This window comes from Cariama cristata, unplaced genomic scaffold (assembly GCF_000690535.1).
Source record: "Cariama cristata isolate BGI_N322 unplaced genomic scaffold, ASM69053v1 scaffold43937, whole genome shotgun sequence".
NCBI lineage: Eukaryota > Metazoa > Chordata > Aves > Cariamiformes > Cariamidae > Cariama > Cariama cristata.
In genome coordinates this window covers 19,191-30,597 of record NW_009626785.1, presented here as the reverse complement: position 1 = coordinate 30,597, position 11,407 = coordinate 19,191, and the positions used below count along the sequence as shown (strand labels likewise).

At 38.5% G+C, this 11,407-nt stretch overlaps 1 protein-coding gene across 1 annotated transcript in view; it reads left to right on the top strand.

The window, feature by feature from the left end:
- Nucleotides 1-6,830: 6,830 nt before the first annotated feature.
- LOC104164722 (wiskott-Aldrich syndrome protein family member 1) overlaps nucleotides 6,831-11,407 on the top strand; it is a gene marked incomplete at its 3' end in the record, with an annotated part of 23,764 nt that continues 19,187 nt past the window's right edge. Inside the window, exon 1 of the mRNA XM_009704153.1 lies at nucleotides 6,831-6,985. Within this exon, the coding sequence (XP_009702455.1) occupies nucleotides 6,853-6,985 (133 nt within the window). The remainder of the gene's footprint in view (nucleotides 6,986-11,407) is intronic.

Below are 11,407 nucleotides of genomic sequence, written 5' to 3'. Positions count from 1 at the left end.
CTATAATCAAACACATAGTTTTCAAATGGTTTTTCCATGTGTTTTAAAGATGAGTGTGCTTCTGTGTGTGCAGGTTTGCATGCATGCATGAGAGAGAGATTGTACGATACACATCTGGGAGAAAATTGGCTGGATGGTAATGGCTGAAAAGTAATTTTTCAGCAATGTCTGTAATTATGCCTTAGAGACTGAGTAGAACTCAAGTCCTACCCATTTTTGTGACTGCATTGTCTGTTTTCTGCTTATCTGACGTGACAGATGTACTGAGATGGTTACAGATCGTTCTATAGGAAGAAAATAATAATTGTCACGGACAATTAAAACAATACAGAAGTCAGTCAATATTAAATACAGAATAAAAATTACAAATGCATTTTACAATCATTTTATAATTATATGAGTTAGATTGGTTTTTACAATTTGTTCATTATTGCAAATCAAATACTTTCCTGTACAATGTTACTGAGATAGAGACTTCAGTGACCCATTGACATAATAATCTATCCCTTCATAATCTTATCTTCAGTTCAGCAACATTTGAGAGACTGTTATTGGTATTACTTAAGGAACAATATTTTTTATATTTGTGACTACTTATAAATATTTTCTTATGACTCTGTGGTTTAATAAAAACATAAATTATCAACTTCCTTTGTATACTCTATATAGGCATTGCTGCTTATGTTGACCAAGTGTGTAACAACTTTTTTGACTGGACAATCTAGCATAGGAGGTCTTAAGATGTAAACAATTTGTTTTCCACTCAAACAGCAGTGATGTCAACATCACTTTGTAGTAATATATTTTGCATTTATTTTCTTTGAGACTGCTTTTTAGTTACAGTAAGGTCATCTTTTCCTATTCACTTGCAATTAGAAAAATTTTTGAGTGAGTTGCAGAAGACTGAGATTTGAGGGAAGTGTTCCAAGGAGAAAATCTTTCATTCTGTGACATGATTCATAACAGAAAGGATTGCAAAACTGTAATTTTAACACATTTCTGTTGAATTGTCAATTTAAGATGTCAGTTGTCATCTTGTCAGTTCCAGGATGTATCCTCTAAGGGATGTTAATTGCCTTTAGAGTTTAAAAATCGTTATGTTGACTCAGCAGTAGGTGGTAGTGGCCCACTTTCTCGAAGGACACTGTACTGTTGGTGTCTGGTTTTTCTCAAACTTTTACCTGGACCTTGGTCTTGAAGTGAGAGCTGCAAAGAAACAACCTGCATGAAGTCTTTGCACATTTACCTTTTCATAGAAGAGGTGCATTATGAGATCTTCATCTTTGGATTTTCTGCAACTGGTATAACATGATGTCTCGTAGTACAATAAAAAGAAAATTTGCCAAGAGAATGAGCTTGGTTTGTTAACTGACACAGCTCTGATTTTGTCAGATTCATTAAGATATTTGAGGATTTTTGTTAGCTACTTTAATTCTGTCCCAAAGTCTGTATAGCGTAGTTGCAGTTAGTACATGATTATGTAAGCAAATATAAAAACTATTGTATATTCTATTTCTGTTTCTAAGGGCGGGTGGGGGAAGTGTTAAATTGATTGTTGTGTTTCAAAGTGTGGTCTGTTCTGCCAGCAGCTAGAACGTGATCGATTAAATTAGGCATATGAAATGCATTGCTGTTGCATGTTGTTAAAGGAAAATTACAAGTATGGTAATATTTAAGGCATAAAGACATGCTATAGAAATGGTTGGAATTAAATTTAACTCCATGAAAGCAAGGGCTTTCAGTGCTGCATTACTGGTATATTATATAAAAATTATAGATGAATATCTTTCTTTAAGAAAATAAAGTCAAGTTTAGTAAGGATGAAACATAGCCTAATCAGAAGTAAACTTTCAATAAAAAAAGACGTGATCATGAAATTTCATTAGTCTTCTGAAAGTAAAACTGAAGTATAGTTTAATTACCTGTTAAACTGTTGGGCAGGTTAGTTAGTTTTCCCCACCTTAATGTTGTGCTGTCATTCCTACTTGTCTTACTATACTTGCTAGAAAACCTGAATCATTACTGTGACAACTGACATTTCAGATTTTTCACAAGCTTCTAGTCATGTAACATTTCTCCACACATCTTGCAGTTCTGAAATACTTCCACAGGAGCGTGTCGAAAGGAAATCAGTAGCTGTGTCCTACAGCGGTGCTCCCCAGCGCCTTCTCCCAGCGCCAGCAGCAGGGTGACACCGTCCTGGTCGGAGCCCTGGGAGCAGTGTGGCGGCTGTGGGGTGGCTGCGGCTGCTGCAGGGCTGCAAGGTGGGCATGGGCGCAGGTGCCCCCAGCACAGGTTTCTCAGCTGCTGCCAATGGTGTTTGGGAAGTATGAGACAGAGGTAGGAGAGTGTCACCCGTAAGGCCCCTGGTAGCTGAAGAGGGCTGTGCAGCACACTAAACAACTTGCCTTTTGAAAAGAAGTGTGGTCAAATCTCATTAAGGCTGTTCTTCTAAAAAGATATTAATTACCTTTCATTAGTGCCATTGTTCCGCAGTTTTTTTAAGTAATAGGAATTAATTGAAAAAGCAACTGGAGCATTCCACCTAGTTGCTAAAAACTCACATATCAAAGCATGATAGAGTAATAAAAACATTGGACAGTCATGACGTACACACATTTGTATTTTGCAGCGTGTGTGGGGGGGATGAGGTTGAGCCAGCCATTGTGCAACTGAAGTAGCAGAGAGGTTTGTAGAGCAGATTAGAGTTGGCTTCTCAAGTGGATTCAGAGTGCTTGAAAGGATGCATGGGAAATGAGGGATAAGAAGAGTTTTCAACAGTGGCTCTGCAAAAGAGATGGGCATCTTTGTAAAGAGGAGTTTCAGTTTAAGATCACTATAGAGTAAAGCACTTCCAGTTAACTCGAGTGTAAACTAGTGCCTCTTCTCAAGAATTGCCTCAAAGATCTGCGTGGGGCAGTAGGGCAGAGGAGATGATTAGAGGATTGTCTCCCATTCCCTGGGTTTTTTGCTGGGTAGCAGTGGGGCTGAGGGGAGGACGAGCCCCGAGACCTGTGCCACAGGAGCGGAGCTGTCAGCTGCTGCGCAGGTGACACCGAACCTTTCAGCCGAGGGACCTGTGTTGCACGAAGAAGCTGCTTCTCTCCTCTGCCCGGCTGTGGTTGTCAGCATTTCCAGGGCTTACTTGGGAGCAACATGGTAACAGGATTTTATGGTCTAGGAATGAATTTTTCCTTTGCTGCACAAGTGACTTGGGTAACGTATGGTTTGGGAGCAGGGGTGGAGAGGCCGTGTATTTTTTTTGCTTTTAACCTAAAGGATATACTAGATTGTGACAATGCCTGTTTTGATTTGTCCTCTTTCACAGCTCTAAAGCTGCATAATAAATATAGTGATTTCAGATTTTTTCAGCTTTCTTGATAAGAACTGCATTAGGAAAGACACCTTTTATAGGAGCGAAGAGCTGTGTTTTCTGTTGCATACCTGTTGCTCCCCATGCTGGCATTGCTAAATACGACTGGGGAGGAATCATCCCGAGCTTCTAGTGGGTGCAACAAACTGCAAAGAATATGTGGTCTGTAGTGGACAAATTACCGGCAGGTACTTTTGTTTTATACAGCATCCTGTGACAGTAGGTTCCAGAATGTATTAAACGTTGTATGAAGTGCCTTTTCCTTTGTTTTAAGCATGTTTGAGTGATATTTTCCTTCATTGCTTCCTTGTTCTTGTTTCTGTGGGAAACAGGGAAATGTTCTCTGTTCAGGCTTTGCATAGTTTTCGAACATGATGCATGATTCGGAAGGTGTCAGTTATATCTTGTGTCCTTCGTTTCCCTTCTGTTTGTTCTTGTTTTAAAACTATACCTTTTACCATACTTACTGTTCCCTCTGCTACCTTGTCTTGTTATACTGTGTCTTTGGGTAGGACAGCAACAAATGTGTTATTCAGATATTAGAAAATGGTATTTGTGGGGTTTTGGGGAAGAAAACAAGGTCCAAGAGTAGATTTTCTGCAAATTCTAGAGAGGTCAAAGCAAGAAAATTTCCGTTGTCTTAAACGGACTTTTATTCAGGTTCAGAGTTGTACATTTTGAGGTCCAGGGAGTTCTGGCTTAATCACTGCTTGTGCAGCATCTTTTTATGCCTGTTGGAGAAAATGTTTGGGCCAATACTGCATCTTCTCAGCTACTTTGTTAAGAAGTGTTCTATCCTAGAGACAAAGCAGACCAGTAAAGGGCAGTACCCACTCAAACACTATTACTTAAAATCTATCTAACAGTTGGCTGGAATTACTTTTAAGATATTTTTTTCCCCTTTTTTTATTACTGTTGCACTTGGTTTTCTAAAGAATCTAGGACTTGAGCATCTGAAGCTTTATGATCTATACATGCTATAAATTGGGCAAGTTTTTTCATGAATGATATAAAATCAAAGAGGGAGAGCAATATCATCACTTACTAACATCTTGATTATATAAGATAAAAGAAGAAAGTGCAGTAGCCATCAACTACTTTTATGCTTGTTATTTACAGATATTTTTTTTTTTACCTTTATAACCCAGATCTATATTAGATAGATAGCAAAAAGGACTATTTCAGTTTATTTTATATGGGAATTTTTAGTTTCTTTGTGAAAGACATTTCTTTACATACTTGTTTGGACCTCTTTTTGAAAGACTTGCCTAGTGCTGTTTATACAACAGTATCATTAAAGCAGTAATCAAGCGAAGGCTTAACTCTGGAATTAATATTTAATTGCTTCTGTAGAACGTTGCTCACATATCGTTTGTTGCATTTCTTTGACAGTGACAGAATGGTTCCTTTGTTTTCTGTTGGGGAACGGTGATAACAAACCTGCAGCAATGGATTTCTTCAGGGTCTTGTCACTGGGGGGAACGGGGTGGTATGCTTCCCAGGCAGCAGCAGCTCTGCTGGTGGGACCCCTTTGATCTTCGTTGCAGACCTCTGTCTTGTACCAGCAGGTGTAAAGTCTCACTTTAATTGTAAACACTTTGTCATTGCTTCTGTCTGAGACTGTTCAGATTCGCACTTTTTATTTCATTTAGCTTCTATGTATCAGCTAGCTTATTAAATACCTAATACTTAGGTATTTAGGAACTAGGAAGATTTGGGCTATTCCTAGAAAATAAAAATCTGTTCTTACAATTTACCCCTGCCCCATGCACACTTCCGTAATTTTTACTGTTAATATTGAGAAACTAAATTACAAACTTTTAAGAACTGTATAATCTTTCCCTTAAGCCAGGGACAATGAGAATTATTTTCATTGGGTTTTGTCCCTCAAAAGCATAAAATATTTTTGATTGTTCTCTCAAGAAAATAAGGACAGTAGGCATGGTGTTAAAATGCAACAAAGAAAGTCTAATCAGATCCTGGAAACACAGGGGTGTTTCTCAGGTAGACTTAAGGATCCTGCCTGGGTCCCTCAGCTACAAGCCCTGGCTTCAGTGAAAGAATATACTCCCAGGAAAAGCGGCAAGGAGAAATCTAAGCAGTCTGCGAGAGGAAAATACTCCATTACAGTTGTCTTTGACTCTTAATTCCATGTGCCGTTCTAGGTCAGCAAAGTTTCAGCTCTACCACCATAGCCTTATGTTATTCTTGTCCAAAAAACATCTCCATTTTGACCAAATAAGGACAACAGTGACTATAAATATATACTGTAGGGAATATGCATTCTGTGGCACAACATGAAGCCCCAGCTGCATCCTGGGAACGTTTTGGGATAAAGCTGCCAAGCAGAGGACAGATGCATCTGTGGCAGGCTGTCTGGTTGAGGGATGAGGACTGCAGGTTGCATTGTGGAAGACGTGTCTGCCTTGCTGTCTGGAGAAAGGGTACTGCCCTTTGCAACGGGACAGCAGACTTAAGTTATGCCAATACCAAGTGTGTGCATTTTCTGCATATCAAATGGGAGGTTTGCATTGGTTATTCGGGAGACAGATGATGGAAAAATTACAGAATTTTAGGGAATCCATTTTTCATGAAGAAAAGTTTTAGAAGACAGATCTCAATAAGCAGCACTAATAAGATGAGAGGCATAACTCGTCCCCTGGGAAACTCCTTCCAATCAGTGCCTTGGGTGCAGAAAATTACAAGCCTGGGATTCACAGCCTGAGACGATTCTTATGCTGTCTGCAGAACTAGTAAAGACTCTTGATTAATTTAACATATGTGGATTTGGAAAGGTGCGGAGGGGTAGGATTTCTGAGTCACAGATGACTTTGCACTCCAAGTTGACCGAGGAGACACTTGTATTTGGAAGATGCATTCTTAGCTGAATTTATTACCAGTAGCGGTGTAGGTGGAAGGGAAACATCTTCTCTTTTCTTACCTTGATTAGGTATGATTTAGAAGTGAGTTTAAACTAGAAGAGTGACTCCTGCTAGTAACATGACATTGCATAATGAATGGATCACATCTGCCTTTGAGGTGGAACAAGCAACTAGTTTGACCTCATAATGAAGGGAATTTGTTGTTGGACTTTGCCTGGCCTGAATAAGGAAGTAGTCCATCAAGAAGGAAATAATTCTTTAATGTTTTTGTACCGCAAAGGTTTTCCTGTCTTTTTTTTTTCAGAGGGGAAAAACAAAAAAGCATGAATGGTAAAAAATTATTTGTCACTTCACTGGCATCTGAGTCAGGTAAAGGTTTAAAGAGAGAGAATGAAATAGTATTTCATTGGGCAAAGAAGAAAAGATTTATGTACTCACAGAACAATGAATTCCATCAGTAGTATGTAGGTATTTTTATCTTGTTAGGATTAGTCAATTTAACTTTTGACATAATCTCGATTTAAAATATAATTAAATTTATAACAGTATTTTATCTCCTTTCTTTACAGGTTTGCTGGTCCTCTGATACATTTCAGAATGCCCCTGGTAAAAAGGAACATAGACCCTAGGCACCTGTGCCACACGGCTCTGCCCCGAGGTATCAAGAATGAATTGGAATGTGTCACCAATATCTCCTTGGCAAATATAATCAGACAACTGAGTAGCCTAAGTAAGTACGTTGTCCTAATAGCTGTATTTAGAACTAATATATTTTACAGTCACCGGTTTTGTGGTTGAAGTAGGAACACCTTTTCAACTTCTTAGTAGAAAAATGTGGCTAAGCCTTGAATGTACTCCTTTTGTGGCTGGTGACTAGCGTGGACTTCTGTGAAAGAAAGCTAGGAATTTTTCCAGAAGCACGTCTTAAAACCGTTCAGCCATATATTTCTGTAACCAGTGGAACATGACAGAAAAAGACATCTGGTAGTTAATGAAGTCAGTAATTGCTAACCTTAGAGCAGTTCTTGAGTAGGGAATATGACATAATGAGGAATATATCACTGGTTGCTTAATTCTCTTAACTAAAACCCCTGATCATATTGTGGTCATTCAGGAAAAAAAAGTAGTTGCCTTTTAAAATAATAAACCTGGAAATGTAATTATTACATAGTATTTCAAACAGCTAAAGATTTTTCTTCCTTCTCCCTTCTGTCAACAATTTTTCTCTCGGTGCGTTCAAGAGGAGTGAATACTTCTCCAGCTCTAGAACTCTGAAGGAGTTTTTCTGAAAGGACTGGTTTTTGGGTTGTTTTTTCCTTAAGTTACAGCAGCTTTAAAAAGTTGTCAGATGAACCAGTGTGACAGCATTTTGAATTTCCAACACTACAGGTGCTTTTTGACCACTGGGACATTAGTAAGACTACCAACATGTTAAATATTAAAATGTGCGTGTATATACGTCTGCAATGTGAAAAGCCTTTCAGCTCCATCAGTATCTTAGGGTCATAGGTGATGTAGCCTAATTTGTTAATTAGATTGATTTAGTTATTGTTTTGATGGTATACTGTATGGTGACACTGTTTTGGCAGCCTTTCAAAGCTGTTAGGGTGGTATTAGGTTGAAGACTCTAATTGAGGACACTGAATTATGCAGTTGAGACAGGAATGCTTACAGCACATAAATATGAACATTATTCATATAGCTGCTGCAACAGCAAGGAAAATGACTTAACTATTTAAATTATGCTCTTGGTTCACTGAAAATATTGGATTAGGATGCAGTATATGATCACCATCTGTGGTCTTGCTTCATTCTGCCAAAACCCTTTCTCAGACTAGCCGCTCGTCTACTAGTCTCCCCTTCCAAGTCACTCTTATTAATATTGTATTCATTTATTAGTTTGCTTGTTTTAAAAATTCTTATTTGATTATATACTCCCTTCTAGGGGAATTTCCTTTGTAGGTGGCATACCAAATTTACATTTGACATTTTCATTTGGAAGTTTCATTTGATTTTAAAAAAGAAACCAAATCACATGGGTTTTCAGTTTTAAAGAACATCAACTTCTAACTCAACATCATGGTCTCAGTACTTCCCTATTGAGATTCGGCTTTGCTATGTTTTCTTGGTATACAGAGCTTATGCACAACATTGTGGTACAACTGCTCAGGAGGAGGTCAGGATGAAGCAATACCAGAACAGAAAGAACTCAGTTAAGGGAGAAAAAAGTATTGAAGAATATCCATTGAATGCTCCCACATTTGTGATACAGCTTGCCTAATGTGTAGGACAGTTAGAGAGATACTTTCAAGGGAATGTAACCGTAATGATGTAAACTCCTTTTCTATAAAGGGAACGTGGGTCTATGTGAAGTGTGCGTACGTAGGGATGAGCCCTAAATTAGCTGTTTTCATGGTTTTCTGTCATGAACTTGTGCCTCACTAGTGGTCAAAAAGGCATGCAATGTTGGAAATGACAGGGAAGGTAAGAGAGGAGGGAAAATGCACTGGTTTACTCTGCAACAGCAAGCCCAGAATAGGTCATTCAGAATTTTTTACAAGTAAGTTAAATACTGATGTGCAGGACCTGTTACTTCAGTCTTTTGTTCTTCCCTCCAAATAGCATCGTGGTATTTGTAGGTTTCCTATGGGCAGTGTTTATACCAACTGAAGTTTTTTTGTTGTTGTTTATACTGTGTATGTTTACAACAAAACCCCATGTTTTCCTACAATTAAATAGAACATGTTTTGCAAAGTAGTCCTTATTTCTCAGCAACGTTAAGGATTGATCTATAAAAATGGAGATCGTGTTACAAAGGTATGAGTACCTGTGAAAGTATTTTCTTGCAGAATCCTTTCCGCTTTTCTGCCTGTTTGTGCTACTAGCAATGTAAATTCAAAAAGATTTGGGAGTTCTGGCACAGGAGTTTTGTCTCTCACATGCTTAAACCCAAATAGCCGGTCTTTGCTTGGTGTGTCGCCGTTGATGGTGCATGGGGAGGCCTGCTGACATGCCAGGTGCTTTTTAGTTGCTGCCTGAGTCACAGCCAGCAGCCCCCTGGCAACCAGCTTCTCTGCAGTCCTCCCCCTTCTGTTTCCTGCGGACAGTGTGTATGTTTGAGAATCAGCCTTTACTTTGTAGACAAAATGAGGCTTTGCTCTCTGAGCGGAAACTGAGTGTTCTGGTAGGGTTTCGTTTCCTTTAAACTAAAGCTGCTTTTGCTTTTGATGGTAAAGTTACACAAATTTAAAGGAATGGTCTTTGTCCTGATTAGCACTTAGTCATTTCTGCCTCTTAAGATTTTTTCAGTTACTGGCCCCCAAATAGAGGCTTAATCTTGTGCCATTATGCCTCCCAAGGCCAACCATTTTTAACCTCTCTTCTGATATGATATGGACAAAATGCACTGTGATGGAATTAGAGCCTCTAGTACTTTAAATGATACATTTGATACATGATAAATGTGTACATTTGATAAATACAAATAAATTTGTTACATGATAAATTATACAAATGAAACATTATTTAGAAAAGCTAAGTGTAGAGTTTGTCATGTATGTCATTAAATCTCAGTTCTTGGAGATGCTAATAACTGGATTAGTCAAGCAACTGGATCTAGTTAGGTCTACTTTGAGCAGGGTGTTGGACTAGATGACTTCTGGAGGTCTTTTAAACATGAACAAGACTGTGTTTCTATGATCTTGGATACTATGTGTAAGTAGGACATGCATGCAGAAACAATGCCTATTAAATGACAGGAATTCTGCTTTCCTGTGTTTTAATATAAAATAATTACATCAGTATGTGAGCAATATGTGCTATGTGTCTCCATTCAAATTCTCAATCCTTTCATAGTTTATTTGATGTGTTGCTGTTAATTGTTCAGTTTGAGAAATTTTTTGACCTTTAAAAGAAGTAGAGATGAAAGGACAAAATACTTCTTTCTGCTTTGAGTGATAGTCCTTGCCTTTCTCCCTGGAGCATGAAAACACTTCAGTCTGTCTTGATAGAACATACAAAATTGCCAGTAAGTAATTTCCACCCCCCCATCTATTCCCAGTCTTCTCTAACTTCATTAAAGGATCTGTCTTCTGACAACTTTTCTTAGCACTGTGGCAACAGAAACTCTCTGGACAACAGCAACAGCTGTTCTAGCTTCCTAGCCATTCTTCCCTGTATTTCTTGCTTTCTCACTGTGTCTGCTTTGGAGAAGGGCTTACCTGGGTTTTTTTTCAGCAATACTGCAGATACATTAGTTCTCCAGTACTGCCTGAGTTGATCTATGTTGGTGTATGTCAGGCTATAGCATTCCAGCGTATGTGAAACACAACTGATAGCACTGTGCAGCTGTGCCATTGTTAGAAGATGAATAAATAGTTCTGTTGTATGCATGTAACCTCTTAATTTTGTTCACAGCTATTGACCAGTCTTGTTTTTCCTTTTATTCAGCTGTTCCCTGTACACAAAATCTCAGTACTACATAACAAACCTAACTGATGGGGTTTGTTCTTGGCCCTGGTCTCTGACACCTCCATCTGGGGAAGGGAACATTTCTCCTTTTGAGTATGTTCCTTTAGTGAATATTTATATTGCAGGCATTCAGACCAGAGCTTTTATTCAATCATAGCAAGGTGTCATTTCCCTTTTTTTTTCTTCTACCTCCATATAGAGAAAAGAATGCTGCATAACTCTGTCTGCTAAGCTGGAATGCCTTTTATGTTACTGAAAACAATTTTCAATTAACATTGAACCTTCAGTAGCCTTTCCCCTCTTTCTGTCTTTTCTTTGTACCATTTCCTGTTTTTACCATGTTCTCCTAGTTAATTACTTCTTTTCCTCACCCCTTATTTGTTAGTTTTCAGGAGTGAAACCCTGACTTTCGAGCATATTATTTTCTCCCCCTTTTTTTCCCCCTCTCAGATGCTTTTAACTTTTCTTCCTTATTTTTTGCTTTCCATGCCATCCCCTAGAGGGTTTTAAACACTGCTTATCTTATGAGAGACATTTTCTTACCTCAGGAGAACCTTCAGTTTGCTGTGGCTTAAGATGTTAACATTCAGTAAGTGGGAAATGTTTCTCTAGGAATACTTAGCAACAAGGTATCTGGACTGCAGCTAATCTTTAGAACCAGGCCTCTTCATCTCAAAGACCG